The 17,090-nt window shown below is 36.4% G+C and overlaps 1 protein-coding gene across 1 annotated transcript in view; it reads left to right on the top strand.

The window, feature by feature from the left end:
- Cps1 (carbamoyl-phosphate synthase 1) overlaps positions 1–17,090 on the top strand; it is a 111,804-nt gene that overhangs the window by 54,817 nt on the left and 39,897 nt on the right. The window contains exons 21-22 of the mRNA XM_070017828.1: positions 1,086–1,204; positions 15,711–15,852. Coding sequence (XP_069873929.1) covers positions 1,086–1,204; positions 15,711–15,852 — 261 coding nt within the window. The remainder of the gene's footprint in view (positions 1–1,085; positions 1,205–15,710; positions 15,853–17,090) is intronic.

Below are 17,090 nucleotides of genomic sequence, written 5' to 3'. Positions count from 1 at the left end.
AGTGTCCCATTATGTGTCATTTTATTCTTGTCAGTTAGAGTTGTGAGTCCTGTGCTTAGTTCTTGGTCGTTCCCAGTATTAGAAATAAATAAAACTGTAAGAACTCCAATGTTTCCTTAGTTACATTGTAACAAAAATTACTAGTTACCTATATTTCTCAATTGTTCTTGGAACTATAGAGTGCCATTATAGAATAAATTGTTTTTAGATATTATGATTTTTTAACTTGGTGTATACATATGTGTGACCATATATGTATGAATATGTATGGATATATACATGTATATATGAACCTGTATATGTATATAGATAAGCACACTTTCATACATATATAAAATAATAGTTTTTGAGTATGAACATTTGGCTTTGAGAGGACGTCTCTCCTTTGAGTTGCATTTTTAACTAAGCATGATGACTCAGTTGTAATGTTACTTTTGAGAAATTGCTAAAGTAAGCTTGAGGAAATGGCTGAGCTGCCTATTGGAACATAGTTTATCCTTTTTATTGTTTTGAGAAATGTTAGGATTTTCTAAAATGCCTCCCTTTGCAGAAAAGTCATAGTAATTGTCAGAAGTCCCCCGGGATGAACTATTGTAGAGAAATAATACAAAGCAAGATCTGCCTCATGGATCACTAGTAACTACTGTTAGCTTGTGTGAATGTAGAAAGAGGGATAAAATAGGCTATGAGCTAAAGAACAACATCAAAACTAAGTCAAATGATCATGCTACTGATTTTCTCAGTAATTGGGTTTGATATAGATCTTTTTTAATTCTAAGGAGATGGACCAAATGTAACCATAGAATTGTTAGCCTTGTGACACAAAGGGAACCTGTTGTACTTGTAGTGAGCTCAGACCAGTCTGCCTGCTCTCGGCAGCACCTCCATACACAGAATGCTAAGAGTTGGCCCCACTCAGCATTATCGGAAGGAATGTCAGAGATGTTGGTTTCATGTTTCATATCTCAGTGAAGAGCTTCAGGCTCTCCAGATACCGTAAAGAGGAATAGCCTTTCTGTGTTTCCAACCAAATAAGATGTTCGTAAAATCTTTGCCAAAGAGAATATCACTTCTCCTTCCTGTAGGCCATACAAGACAACATGTCTCTTGATGAGATTGTGAAGCTCACTTCCATTGACAAGTGGTTCTTGTATAAGATGAGAGACATTTTAAACATGGAAAAGACTCTGAAAGGACTCAACAGGTAAGGTGGTAGTTCTCTACCTATATTTAGTGTGAATTTTGAATTATTTTTACGCTTATAAGTACTTGATTAAAACTGCTTCATTGAAGTAAATGATATCAATATTAAAAAAATATTTAAGCCTAGTTGGAAGAGAACTGGAATTTTTTTCAGTTGTTATCTTTTGAAATGAATCTATTAATATTTTAATCATCTTCTATTTCCTCTTTTGCCAATAATCGTTTTAATACTTTTACTAGGTATTTTGAGTTTATAAAAATTGTATGTACTTATAAAACTGTTTTAATTATCAGAAAATACCTAGATTTCAGTTCTGTTCATCAGCAATTTAATGAGTAATACCCCTATTTCTTATAAATCTTCTCTTAACTTCTGGAGCCTAGTTTTACTTTTTTTTTTTTATTATTTATTTATTTATTTATTTATTTATTTATTTATTTATTTTTGGGTCCGGTCTTGGGGCCTGAACTCTGGGCTGGGTGCTGTCCCTCAGCTCTTCAGCTCAAGACTAGCATTCTACCACTTGAGCCACAGTACCACTTCCGGCTTTTTTCTTTTTGTTTATGTGGTGCTGGGGAATCGAACCCAGGGCCTCATGCATGCAAGACAAGTGCTCTACCACTGAGCTACCTTCCCAGCCCTAGTTTTACTTTTTAATATCAACCTACAGATTGCTATGTTTTGATGAGAGAAATCATTCCTCTTAAATTATTCTACTGATATTTCTAACATAGAGACTTCCACTTCAGCATACAAATAAGCCACATTCATGTTTCTGCTAATAGACTCTTTACCTCTTACTAATTTGCATTTTTATTTCCTTCATGGCCAATTATTTTTATATTTCAATTAATGTTGAGAATATTCTGATTAATGTCAGTGCTTTCAAATCTTCTATTTTATTTTTCCTGAGAAGGCTGAGTGCTGTGTTATCTCAGGGTTTATTCACGCATAGAATATATAGAATATATATAGAATATATAGAATATATCTATACAGGTATCTCTGATAAAGGAGAACATTTATTACCAAATGAAAACAGACAGCCTGGTCCTTTTAAGTTTCTCCCTTTGAAGAAGGTTTTCAAATACACTACTATAAGAACACTCACCCACAAGCCTAGGGATATGTTTTGAGAAAAAATATCAGGAAAAATTTAATTTCTTAAAATGATGCTGAAGGTGGTCAGAAGTTGAGATTTCTCATCTATTAGCAACATTAATGGCAACATATCACTGGGCTGTTTTATTTGCCTAATTGAGATGTGTACAAGGGAGGTAATCAGAACACTTGCTTTTCTTTTAGAGCAAAATTAAGTCCTATATGCTAATTCATTCAATGATTGCCCATGTCAAATGCTTTATCTTGAACACTGGAGTTTTCCTCTCAAAGGAAGATGAAACTGGTTGTAGTTGCCTTTAAATCAAACTTTGTTGCCATCACATAAAATGACAGTAGGTAACACATAAGTTAAGAATTGAGCCTGTTCCTTCATTTTAGAATTTTGCTGACTGAAGGCTTCCTTTCTTGGTTTACGAGACCAGCAGAACGTCCATGTTGAATTATAGTCTGTTTTGCTGTTCAGTTTCAGCAACTGACTTCCAGCGTCTTAGGAAACCACTCCAATGAAACCACATGAGGGTGCTAGAAACTTACAGGAGGCCAGATGTAGCAGTGAAGGAGACCTGGGGTGGAAAATAGCAGATGTGATCTAAATTTCCACTTGATATACATTCTGATCTTAGGAAAATTTTAATGTTTTAATTGAGTAGTTTTGGTACAGCCAGAAGGCAGGTGGAGGTTCTAACTAAGCAAAAATAAGTGTAGATCGATAGCAAAAAAAAGTTCCTGGGAGGACTGGAATAACTTGCTATCATATATCATGTGTAATATCTTTCTGACTTCACATATTCTCAATAAATTTATTCATTGGTAATTTGACATTATTCAGTCCCCATTTTCTGACATAAATATATTCACAAATAAAGATACTTTCTCTTATATCTAGCATAGATCCTTGTTCATAATGATCTGCAAAAACTAATTTATGTAGAGCATTTTGTAATTTAAAAGGGTCTGAAATATCCTGTGTATATCTTTATTTTGATCCAGAGAGGTTACAATTTTTATTACAGGTCAAAAACTAAAGAAGAATTAGAATGAGAGTCAAAATATGGTTCATGGCATCTGTAAACCTAAAATTTATTATGTGAAAGACAGTTGGCTGTTCATTTAACTTTTTTGCATAAAAGCAATTTGATAATGATTATTATTTAGAAAGTGTTAGAAAAATAGAAAGAATGGACAGGCACTGATGCTAGCTGTCTCTACTCTCTTTAGCATGTAAGGATATCAAACGAATTGATTATAATGGTGTGGGACTTTGAGTTTCTTGTCCTTATTTTGATTTTCTTCCTGACTGGCTTGAACTCCAGTCTTTTTCCTTTTTTCCCAGTAATTTCTAAATATCCAGACAGACTTAATTCTCCAGGCACGTACCACTCCATCAGTAATAATAGTGCCTTACAAGAAGGCTGGTATTATAGAGCTGACTTTACATATCACCAGTGTAGAGCGGAATGGAGAAGAATCATCTTTTTGCATTTGCACTTACTTATGGTTCACTTTGCTTCATGATTTTCAACTCCCCCCATGTTGGAAAGTCTAGCTTTGCTTGTAGGCTCAGGAAGTAGCGATTTGATTGTTGTCTGCTGAGAGTACCCTAAAATTCTCCTGCCTTCATATACCTCTGCTACCACTGTGCCCAAGTCTCTGCCATTTTCACTTTAGTCCCTGGGGGAAATAGTCCACTGGGATCTCATTTAAGAGAACAGGGGAGACTTTGAGATGAATCTATGGAGTGCCAGATGTGGTTCATCCTTGAGCATTGAAAGAACACAAGTTACAGAATTTCACAATTTGGCTTGTTGTGTTACTCACTGTGGAATTTGGGGCCTGTTATCTGCCTCATTTCTTTAATATTTCAGTCTTCCCTGCTAATGGCTAATTCATAGTATTATTTGAATGTTAAAATGAAAATAAGTATAAAGGACTTCTGGCACATGTTGACTGGTCAACATTTTTTCCTTTCTCCTGAAAATTAAAATAGTATTTGTTAAAGTATTTCAGGGGTTGAGTATGGTGACTCATATTTATAATCTCAGCTATTTGGGAAGTGGAGATCAGGAGGATGAGGTTTAAGAACAGAATGGGCATAAGTTAAACGAGCTCCTACATCACATAGGCATGGTAGGTCATAACTGTGATCTTAGCTATAGGGAATGTAGGTAGCAAGACAATTATATGAAATCAGCCTTGGGCAGCAATGTGAAACTCTATATGAAAAATAAAGTATAAATGGCTGAAAGCATGAATCAAATAAGTGTTAGTGTGCCAATCTAGCAATTGTAAGTCTTTGAGTTCAAATCCTAGTACTGCCAATAAAAATACAAAGAATAAATGTTAGTCCCTGATTATTGATTGATCGATTGATTGCCAGCCATGGGGCTTGAACTCAGGGCCTGTGTGCTATCCCTGAGCTTCTTTTACTCAAAGCTATTGTTTTACCACTTGAGCCACAGCTCCACTTCCAGCTTTTGTTGTTGTTGTTGTTATTTATTGGGGATAACAGTCTCAGGGGCTTTCTCGCCTTGGCTGGCTTTGAATCAAAATCCTTAGTTCTCAGCCTCCTGAGTAGCTAGGATTACAGATGTGGGTCACTGTCATCTGGCATCAGACCTACCTATTTTTTAGTGAAGTCATGATACACTCATTCTTCTTTCAATATTGTTGTTCTTTTCATAGTTGTTGACATGTATACAGTGATTTTTAATACAAATTATTTTTACCCAATATTCTATAGATGCCCTCTTTACTATACAATTTTTCTATTATTATTCTCTTCTCCCTTCTATATAGTGAAGTATTGAAAGGTCTAATTTTCCTCTGAACATCACTATGTTCAATATGATAAGGTAGGCTCATTGGTAAGTGCTGAAAAATCATAGGCATGCCTATTGCTTAGGAAAACAATCTAGGGCAAGCCTGGTAAGTTCCACTTGGGCATTCATGTGCTAAATTGAGCTCAGTAAAGTTGGCCATTTCCCTGCAGCCGCCAACTTCTGGCAGATGTAATAATGCAGGTGTCACCTTAGCTGGAACACTCCCTTCGAATGTCCTCTCCTACACATGCTAGTTTCTATTGGCTTTTTATTTAACTTGCTCATGAGGCATGGAAGAATCAGACAAAAATGTTCTGTGCTTACATTTCATTGCAGTTTCCAGGGGAAAAGTATCACCTACATTAGATTTGAGAAAGAGAACAGCCAGTGCTTTACTTTCTGGTTATAATTTCTTTCTTTTTCTTTTTTTTTTGGGGGGGGGTCCGGTTGTGGGGCCTGCACTCTGGGCCTGGGCGCTGTCCCTCAGCTCTTCAGCTCAAGGCTAGCGCTCTACCACTTGAGCCACAGCATCACTTCCAGCTTTTTTTCTTTTTGCTTATGTGGTGCTGAGGAATCAAACCCAGGGCCTCAGGCAGGCAAGGCAAGCGCTATACCGCTGAGCTACCTTCCCAGCCCTATTCTATGATTTTTATTTTTCATACTCCAAACCACTTGTATAATGAAATTCTTCATGAATTCTATGACTGGGAGCTTACATAGGCAAGATGAACTTTTTCTATGTAACAGAGGAATGTTATTTTGGGAAATTTTATATCTTTGTTACTTAATGCCAAAAGTTTGTTCTACCATCAATTTGCTTTTATATTCCATGTGATAAAATAGGGTATTTTAGGTGATGCCATAGATTTGATAGGACTCCATTAATATGCATTTTCTAATAAAAGGGTTTTACTTAATTGTATTGTTAAACAGAGATTACATATATGCAGCATTTAAAATATACTGAGGTGTATTTTAAAGTCTCCATCTATTAGAACAAGCCAAACCAACTATTTAGACTTCATTTAAAAATCCATAATTTCAAATTCATGTAGTTTCTGCAAATTTTTGATGAGTAATATTCATAAGTATTTTCTTATAAATGAATGTTAAGGCAGAATACTCTCGATAGACACATCTGTGTTTTTTTGATGACCTTCAAGCACATTTCTATTTTAATTCTGTGGAAAAATATCACTGTTCTAATTTTGTGGGTGGTGAAACTGAGTCACACTGAAATATGTGTCATTCTCTGCATCATGCCAGTCAGAGGAAAGCAGGAAATGTGGCTCAGAGACTTCTGCCTCCGATTGCAGTCACTAACCCTTGGCAAAAGCTTTCCTTTCGAGATCTGACTTTTAAACCAGACAGCTGGAGATCAGTTCCTCCTTAGCTGTCAAGTTGTGAGCGGCATGTTTCCCTGCCGGAAATTGTTGACCCCACTTAGAGCAGAAGCATTGTGTGCAGCGTGGCCTTTTTCGTACCCCTGTGGGGAATAGACAGAGAGCCTGGCTGGGAGAAAGCCCTGCAGGTCACCTTCAGGCAAGGTAAACACAATTTCCAAGGGTACAAAGATGGACTAGTGTCCTCTTTTTAGATTTTTCTTTCTGTGTGGTAAAGTCTGCATACATGTAAACAGATGTTTTCTCTTGACAAAGGAAGCACCTCTATTATCTCCATGTTCACATAGATCTAGGGAAAAGCAGCTGAGGCTAGATTGAAAGTTCAATTTAGACAGAATAAGCTGCCAGAGCTAGAATTCCGGAAGCTGGATAATTAGTTGCTGACCCCACAGAATTTTCTCACCTGCTAATTAATACCTGATGTGCCTCCATGTCTGACCTTGGAGATGGAGTGTGGGATTCTATCTCCAGGAGTAGTAGATGTGGCTATGACTCTGGATGGTCAAGTCAAAGTCCAAGAAGAGCACACTCTCTCCAGATCAGTTTTGACTTTTCAAGGAATAGAAAGTGCAGTGCCCCTTACTTAGTGCCTTATGCTGTGGCCAGAGGTATGTTAGCTAGGAAAGCCAGAGACAGAATGGAAGTGCTTGGCTGGACAGAGGTGACTTGCTATTTTTGTTCAGCTATGGTCCTTTTACCCTTTTCCTTCTTTCTCTCTTTTTCTTTTATTTTGGTCCTTTTTCTTCTTGTTTTTCCATCGAGTACTTTTTTTTTTCTTCCATTTTTATTTTATTTTATTTTATTTTATTTGTGAACATACTGTACAGAGGGGTTACAATTACATGGGCAGGATAATGCGTACATTTCTTACCAAGCATTGCAGCCTTCTCCTTTTGTTTACCCTTCACGTCCCTTCCCAACCTCCCCCCTCCCCCCCAATCCCAATCCTTCTCCTCCGCCCCCCCCACCCCCCCCCCCGCACCGACGTTGTAAACTTTTGTATTGCCCATGCACTATTTTTCTCAAGATAGTTGGAACCTAATGTAGGATTTGGCCAGTTTCAAGAAGTTACAGGTATGTCATGCTCTGAAAGTTATATATTTGTTGCTTAGGGTGCTTGGGAAATCCTCTGTGCAGACCTGACTTGATTTAAATAAGAAATGGCAATAGAGGACTTTCAAATAAACTTACTAGTGAAATAACCGACTATAGTACATCAAAATAATGATCAGTTCTCCATTTTCTGCAGATTCAAATTCTGCATCTATATTCATGGAAAACCTAGGGTTTTATTTGCAAAAATAGTAGATATTCTGTGGCTCATGCCTGTAATCCTAACTACTCTTGAGGCTGAGATTAGAGGATTGTGATTTGAAGCCAGCTTGGGCAGGGCAGGAAAGTCCATGAAACTCTTGTCTCCAATAGAGTACTCATAAAAAGCTGGAAGTGGTGCTGTGACTCAACTAATAGAGTGCTAGCCTTGAGCAAAAGAAACTCAGGGATAGTGCCCAGGCTGAGTTCAAGCCCAGAACTGGCCAAAAAAACTAACTAACTAAATAAATAAAATGGTAAATGTGTTAGCACCAACAGAAACAATATGTCATCGTACAAAGTTAGCCTTTTATTTCATTCTAATCAGATGATACTTATTTGATAAAATGTAGTAGAATACTTTGTGATACATATTTGTAACAGCATTGTGTTCTTAATCGTCATCCCAGGTTCTATGCAATTCATAGGGTTTTTGTTTTTGTTTTGATCTAGCAGTTACTGTTGTTAATAATAGGTGAATAATACGTGAATAGTTTAAGAATGCCCTCTGTTGAAAACCAATATGTAAAAATTAAAATCATTAGTGTGATAATGCAAAGATCTTTAGCTAATTTATATAATGATATGGCTTCACATGAACAGTGATGTAGGTGTTGGTTGTCCTTCATATGAGATGAACATCAAGATCTTAAACTCCTTCAAAAACTTGATTGTCACACAGAAACAAGCCTTAGCTTTTAGCTGTCTCAAAAATTGAGAGAGTTGTGGAAATTGAAGATAGTGATCTATAATCCCAACACCATCCCAAGGAGGATGGTGAATTTGAGGCTAGTCTAGGCTACATTGTGAAGCCTCGCGTTAGAAGACAAAACAAATATACATAAAAAAATTTTAAAAAATGAGAGAAACTTACCTACTATCTACATTTATATTCTTTGAAATCTTTGCTCTTCTAAATGCTACATGTTTTTGAAAAAGAAAATATTATCTGTACTTCTCTTAAGAAAATTGGTACAAGCTATCTCTTCAAATGAAAAGAAGGCAAGACAGTTTCTCCATAGGTGATACTATTATCAAAGTGCCCTAGTCTTAGACTTGTGAAATGCCATAAGTAATCAATGAAGCTGTACAAAACTTCAGAGGAAGAAAGAGGAAGGTCATATGACAAAGAACAATGTGGTCCTTACTGAGCATCAGGTCTAGTGAATTTTCTGCTCTTGCCTTTTCTTTGTCCTGAAAAGGGCTGATGATGATGATAGTGATGGTGATGATGATAATGCAAGCCTATAATTGTAGGCCAAGAGAAGTTCTTGTTGCCACATTAAACTAGTGAAATCTGGAGGGAAATTTGTTTAGCATTACTGGTGAATTGGTGAATCAGATAAGAAGGAGTCAAGTGCAGGGCGGATGGTGTGTATGCATGGCTCTCCTGGTAATTGCCATGCTGCAGGCATTCCTCCTGTTGGGTTAAATAGATTTTCCCGGCTCCTCTTTGGCAGGTGAGAATTTGCTCATTAAGGGGAATGTATTCCATTTCCTTTTATCATTCATTATTGAAGACCAAGTGTGAGTGGAGAAAGTTTTTTTTCAGAGACAACAGGATAGAATTTTTAAACAACAAAATCTACATTGGAAAAGAGACAGAAAGTGGGAAAGACAGAGGTGGGGGGCGGGGAGAGGGAGAGAGACTTGTAGGGAAGCAGGAGAGATTACCTGCCTAGCCCAAAGATTATAAATGAGCATATAAAAGCCTGAGTGTCTGGTTTTAAGATACTTTTCTCCCTCTAAAATTTTGTGGTGTCATTTTGTACTGCTTAAGTAGGGAGAAACTGGCAATTATGAAAAGTCCAGCATCATAGCTAGTTGCTGTATCTTTCTTTCAATATTTAGATTTTTATTACTTAGCAGTGAAAGTCTAATCTTAGAAGACTTTGTTCTTGAACTCTGGAAACATGGAAGGATGTAAGGGAAAGAAATGTGTATATAGGATATTTCAGCAGATCCAATTCTGCAGTATGGATTTAACGTGTGTGTTTGAAAGAGTTAAAAACAAAATAGTAGCCCTTACAAATACATATCAAACAACTGAAAGATAATATATTACACATATTCAAGACTGTATTTTACTGTAATGTGCTCTATTCAGAATGCTTCCTTGATTTACTATATAAATTCCCTACTGAGGCTCTTTTTTAAAAGCAGTTTTGAATGATCAATGTAGCATTCATTTGTATTTTGGTACTTACTCAATTCTGGGTTTGTTCCAAATTAAGGTTTCACTTTCTTTTGAAAAAATAAAAATGTTGCAGCGTAGTTCCTAAAGTAAAATTCTACCTAGTGGATTTAAAAAAGAAAAGAAACAGAAAAAGATAACAACCCTTGACTTAATTTGATGAAAGATCTTTTTAGCAGACCAACTAGAAGATAGTAGCAGGATATAGGTGGATAAGAAGAGGAAAACATATCTGAATCTCCACATTGCTAAATGAGCTTTATGCTCACGTTAGATTATTCATCTTGAATCTGACTCTGAGGAGGTTTAACCTTATCTAACTCACTGGCCCAAAGCTAATGAATCATATCTTCAAACTGTCTCCTCTTATATTTTATTATACTGGGACACAAAATAAAATAAGATGGGAATGAAGTCAATTTTCTTCTGTGTGTAATGACATGCCAGCCAGCCTTGTTTTATGTAGAAGCAGAAGAAAGATTCAATAAAGGAAATTGTAGAGAAAGTCAGCCAGCTTTCTGTGTTGGAGTTAGGGGCAGCTTGTACACTCAGGCAAACCTTCATTTGAAAAGGCCCGTTAATCTTGCTTGTCTTTGTAATTGCTGTGGTGGATCAGGATCAACCCCAAATCAAAGGGATTTATATTTATTTTACACATATGTCTAAAGAAATAGAATGCTATAAAAAACACATCATTTTGAACTTCATATGAGCACATCTAGCCAATATTTGCATTATAGTTAAGATTGATGGGCATGAATATATTAATATGGTATTCTAATTTTCAAGACATTAAAATATCATGTCATATTAGTGTTATAATTATTTATTTTCTTGTTGTTTACTGGAAGATGTTTAAGGATCAGCACAGTGCAGGTCTAGGATGATATATTTGTTTCAAACTTCTACCCCCATATGATTTGAAGGCTGACCATACTGGAATAGTTTTACTGCTAGTTTTAAAAATTATCCATAATCAATATTTTGTATTACTTTTGCTCTTCCAAAAGGCCTCTTTAAACAATGAAAGATCTTTGGGTAGAGAGACGCTAAAAGAAAGCAGTAACAACTCTGTTAGTCTTAGTGATGTAGAGCTATTTCAGTTCCATTTCATGCACAATGGACATTTCTCTTTTTCTTTTTTCTCTTTCCCCATTCCTTCTTTCCTCTTTCTTCCCTTCCTCTCTCCCTTTCTTCCTTCTTTCTTACTTTTTTCTCCTTTCTCTTATTTCATTTTTATTTGAATATACTGAATATTTGCTAAATCTCTCTCTCTCTCTCTATATCTGTCCTCTATTTGTCTTCATCATTATCACCATCTCTCCCTGTCTGCCTTGTCTGTCAACAGTCTATTGAATAAGAGGATTTATATACACTATAATAAAATAGAAAAGATTTCATTACTCAATGTACACAAAACAATGCAGATTTGTTGTGTTCCTAAGAAAAATGTGAGTCATCTAAAGGATTTCTTTTTATGTTTACTGAATATCATCATTCACAATTTTCATTTAGAGTAACATAGCATCCTTTGAAGAACTCATTGATATACCATATTCAGTAAATAACCATCAAAACACCAAATATGAAAATAATATCCCAAACAACAAGCAAATGGAAAAACATGGCCACAAATACTAAAAGCAATTGCACACATTCTCCTTGTTTTTACTCTTGAAGTACTTGCTTTCACAGTGCTGCTAGTTTCTCAACATAGTTAGTCACCGGTGTGGTGATGCTTCTTCATACTATCTCAGTCATTGTTTTCCAGGGTGAAAGCTTTAATTATTTAAGTTAAATGGTTGTCTTTACAGTAATAAAACAGAAGTTTTATATCAGAGAGCAATGAAGAAATGTCATATTGAAGATTCATTCTTTGCTAGCATTTTCTTCATTGCTATCCAACAATGATTAAAAAATGCTTTATTTAGCAAATCACTAGAAAGACCTAAAGATAAGAGTTTTCTCGATGCTATATGTATGCTCTTATCCCACTGAACCAAAACATCATGCCTGAATTACAGATCAGAGGAAATTTGTGGCTTTTCCCCCAATGCATCTAAACCATATGAATTAAGTTTATAAAACATACAGAGATTTTTGTTTTTCTAACTTCCATGTTGAGGCTGAATGCCTACTCACACACAGTCAAGAAACTGGTAGGAACATCTTCTTGGTGAGGGAAATGGGAACCCTCCTATTTAAAACAAATTGCAGCAACAGTGGCAAGAACAGAAAACTTTATTTCTTTAATTTATGAACACTGAAAGTAACTATAAACTTAGGTATTTCAACATCTCTCAAAAGCTCAATAATAACCTCTGAGAAAATTGTTTGCAGAGTTCTCCTTTAGAAACTGGTGGCCTCATAGGTTCTGTCATAGAACCTCTTGCAATGTGCACACACATCAATGGCTATTTGTCTTTCTCATAATTTGTTCTTGACCACACATCAATGGCTATTTGTCTTTCTCATAATTTGTTCTTGACCTCTTTGAATATAAAATTGCAGTATTTTATCTTTCATTGTTCATAGAAGTATCACAGGCATGAGGCACAGTACATGTTCATTAGGTATTAAGCACAAAGAATAACAATGATCCGGGTGCCCGTGGCTCACACCTGTAATCCTAGCTACTCAGGGGACTGAGAGCTGAGGATTGTGGTTCAAAGACAGCCTGGTCAGGAAAGTCTGTGAGACTCTTACCTCCAATAAATCACCAGAAAACTGGAAGTGGCACTGTGGCTTAAGTGGTGGAGTGCTAGCCTTGAGCTGAAGAGCTGAGGGACAGGTCCCACGACCAAAAAAAAAAAAAAAAAAAAAAATGACAATGAGTGCTGGTTTACTTTGCCCAGTTTTCTATTCCCTCTCTCTAACTACAAAGCCACAGTCAATTTCATTTATCTACCATGTCCATTGTTACCTATAATGAGTTCAAACATGGATGACTTTGCCTATATAGCATATGTGAACTCCTTTATCTGTGCAGAATTGAACTTTTTTTAATTGTGAAAATACTGTACAGAGGGGTTACAGTTACATGGGCAAGATAATGAGTACATTTCTTATCAAGCATTGTAGCCTCCTCCTTTGTTTCCCCTTCCCATCCCTTTCCATCCTCCCTCCCACCCCCCACCCCCCCCCCCCCCGTCCCCTCACCCAGCTCCCCCCCTCCCTGCTCCCCCCCCCCCCCCCCCCGCACCAAAGTTGTAAAGTTGGCTTTCGACATAACGACTTGTACATCTCATTGTTGCAATGGGGAGTTGAACTTTCTGTATAACTCTATTTTTCTCCCTCAATGGCCATAGTATATATTTTTTTCTTCATAGGACCACTCACTGGGTCCATCTATCATTCCATTGCTTCAAGTAATTTTCTGTAGTTTTTTTAGCACACTTATCAGCAGAAATTTCTGTGATAAAGTAGTTCATAGTCTTCACTTTGTGATATAATTGAGTGGCTGGTATGAGAATAGATTTAAGGAAGTGGCGCTGTAGCTCAAGTGGTAGAGTGCTCGCCTTGAGCTGAAGAGCTGAGGGACAGCGCCCAGGCCCAGAGTTCAAGCCCCACAACCGACAAAAAAAAAAAAAAAAAGAGAATAGATTTAAGTTTTAATTATAATATTGTTAATTAACTAAACTTTTTTTTTTTCTTTGAGAGGGGGGTCCAGTCGTGGGGCCTGGACGCTGTCCCTCAGTTCTTCAGCTCAAGGCTAGCACTCTATCACTTGAGCCACAGCACCACTTCCGGCTTTTTTCTTTTTGCTTATGTGGTGCTGAGGAATCGAACCCAGGGCCTCAGGCATGCAAGGCAAGCGCTCTACCACTGAGCCACCATCCCAGCCCCAATTAACTAAACTTTTGATTGAACAAACACCTGCTATACTGGATAGAGTATAGAGTACAGGGTAGCACAGGGCTTGGCACATGTTGTAAGTGAGTAACAATATTTTAACAGGTTGTATTCAGGTGTTAGCTAGAATAAATATATTACTGTTAGGGAGTGTTTAATAAGAACTTGAATATCAAAATTCAAAATAGGAATAAAAAGAATAAATTTAATACATTGGGGCAAATTGCACATTGATTTGAGACAGAAAGGAATTTAGATGAAATGAAAAAACAAACTGAATCAGGAGAGCTAGTGTGCCCCTTCCAAAACCAAAAACCAACCAACCAACCAAAAAACAGTATTGCTACCAGGAAGCCAGGGAAAATGCTACTATATATACCATTTGATTCTTCCTCAAACTCAGTATATGAGCTAATTAGATAAGAACAATTAAAGATTAGAATGAAAGAAATGCAAGAGATTTAATTCAATTGCATCGTATTAACATGGCTTTGTGGAAATACTCTGTTTAATACAAGTTAAATTTTATGATCACACGTTGCTAGATTTTTGTTGAGTTGTATTGACCATAGAAGTGTTATAATAGAACTTTATTGTATTGCTAATGTTTGCAGAAGCCCACAGGTGTTTGGTTAGAGGAGTTTTACAGCAGCATTTTCTTGTTCTGCACCTTAATTCTTGGCAAATTATTTTTCTACGGATTTTGAAATTCAGTAACAAGCTGATTTCAAACTTGTCTTTTCTGTAAGAAAAAAAGTCTAACATCATCTTATCTGACTTGATGTTAGGCAAAATGAACCCCAAGATAAGGACACAAGGTTTTTTTCTTCTTTCTTGCTATTATTTCTAATGTATTTATAAAGTGATTTTTTTTTTTTTTTTTTTTTTTTTTTTGCTGTTGCTTTGTATGCCTATCCCTCATGGTATAACCCCTGTTTTCACCATATTTGATGTTGGTATAATTTGGGGAGGGGAAGGGAAAAAAGCAACTTGTTTAAATAGGGATACAGGTGGACCCATTGCAACAATGAGATGTACAAGATGCTATATTGAAAAATGAACTTGACACCTTTGAGGCAGGGGAATGCAGTCATGGAGATTGGAGGGCAGGGATGGTAGGGGAAAAACAAAGGAGGAGGCAACAATGCTTGATAAAAAATGTACTCATTACTTTGCTCATGTAATTGTAACCCCTGTGTACAGTATTTTCACAATAAAAAACTTACTAAAAAAGAAAAAGAAGAAAAAAATACAATTTGTTTTATTTTTTAAACAGGTATTTATTGAAAAGAATAAAAGAAATGATAACTCTGTAGAGAGTGAAAAGCCATCCAGTATGATCCATAGGGGAAAATCTTAGGGAAAATTAGATAAATTAGATAAATTAGGCATGAGGCACAACTAAATGCAAGTCAGAGTAGCTGTCCTTCTAAAGAATAGAACAGTAGAATGGGAATATAACCTCAGTTGAGGGAATTAATGTATAGATAATACTACCTGATTTAGAGATCTCAGACTATGATTGAATGAGAAAATTCATCAGTACAGTAAATGCAGAGGACTTTTATGGAAATCAGCATCTAGGAGGGACCATTGAATGCAGAAGCAGGAGCCCCTGGGGATGTCAGCGGGGGGCCTATACAGGCTGGATCATTGGAGAGTTACATAGCTGTCTAAAGACAAAGAAACCTAAATATGTGCCAAGGTGGGAAATGAGGAGACTTCGATATTTTGAGACTGAATGTTTCCCTTTTCATAATGTCACTAAGTCTGAAGTTGTATTTCTCATTTCCATTCGTTCTCAGCGAGTCTGTTTCAGAGGAAACCCTAAGAAAGGCCAAAGAGATTGGATTCTCAGACAAGCAGATTTCAAAATGCCTAGGATTGACCGAGGCCCAGACAAGGGAGCTGAGGCTAAAGAAAAACATCCACCCTTGGGTTAAACAGGTAAGAGCCTTGCTCTTCTGCCTAGGCTTTCTGTGGTGAAATGTACACATCAAGTCAAAAGCCCAAAGTCAATGAAAAGAATAGTGGATTTAGAAAATAACTATGTTTCTTTCCAGTGGATGATCATGATGTCACTAGTTTTATTCAGCTTGAATGGGAAAATATTGATTTATTCTTATTAGGGAAAGGACACTGAGATGCAACAATAAGAATGATTTTTGTGGTCTAAATTTAAAAATATCCTTTCCTACAGGTGTTGACCTGTGGCCAAATATATATGTAACAAGAGAGATCCTTAGTAAAATTGTAGGACAGAATGGTAGCTGACCCTCTTGATAAGAATTATCTCCTTTGGCACTAAACTTTGTACAGTATAATACTTTATTTTAACTGCCCTATCGTTATGATTCATTTAGTATTCATTATGATAGGGCTAGACATAATGAGTTCATCTAGTATTCATGACAATCAAACATGAACATTCATAGGTGTGCTTTTTTTTTGGCTTTTAATGGAAAGAATGTCTTGGCTTAAACTACCACCAGCTGCTTTTTATCCTTTAAAATTATTGACTTTTCTCTGTGTGCTTAAGGGGCATCCATATATACCCTTAGGTCTCAAACCTCATACTAAAACATTTTCTACTCAGCAATTATCTTTCTCCTTTCACACCTGCCTTCTGCCTGCTTGCCCTAGCAGCCCTAAATTCTTGCTCACTAAGCTGAGCTTCTGGCCCTTGAGAATGGAATTGATTTATTTTTTCCAAATATGTCCAATGAGATCCTGATCTCCCACTCTGGCTTATCTTTTATGGTATGTATGTCACCCAATTTCTCAATGGCATTGGTAGCACATATCCTATGTATTAATCTGCAAACCAAATACATGTTCACTTTAGGTCATTTTGCCTTAATATTAGATTTCCTAACACAAATGCTTTAGCGAGACTTCTTTCAGGAGTACCAGTTAACCATTTTATTAGGTTCATTTATTAAGTTCATACTATTATAGTGATCCGTTGATAGACTGTGTTATGTGAATATTTATTGCTCAAGTAACCCCTAGATTATATCATAATTTCTTTTATTTTCAGAATCGGAAGACAGTTTCATTGTACGTAGCTTTTCCTTCTACTTATAGTTGACTGTAGGCATTGAAAAATAGGAATGAAGCACAACAAAATTCCAGTCTTGGAAAACAGTTATAACACAGATCATGGAAGTGGCACTGTGGCTCAA

The sequence above is a fragment of the Dipodomys merriami genome, unplaced genomic scaffold (assembly GCF_024711535.1).
Source record: "Dipodomys merriami isolate MVZ:Mamm:240054 unplaced genomic scaffold, mDipMer1.0.p SCAF_1, whole genome shotgun sequence".
NCBI classification, from domain to species: domain Eukaryota; kingdom Metazoa; phylum Chordata; class Mammalia; order Rodentia; family Heteromyidae; genus Dipodomys; species Dipodomys merriami.
Note: the sequence above shows the minus strand (reverse complement) of the source record. Positions and strands in the feature narration are given on the sequence as shown.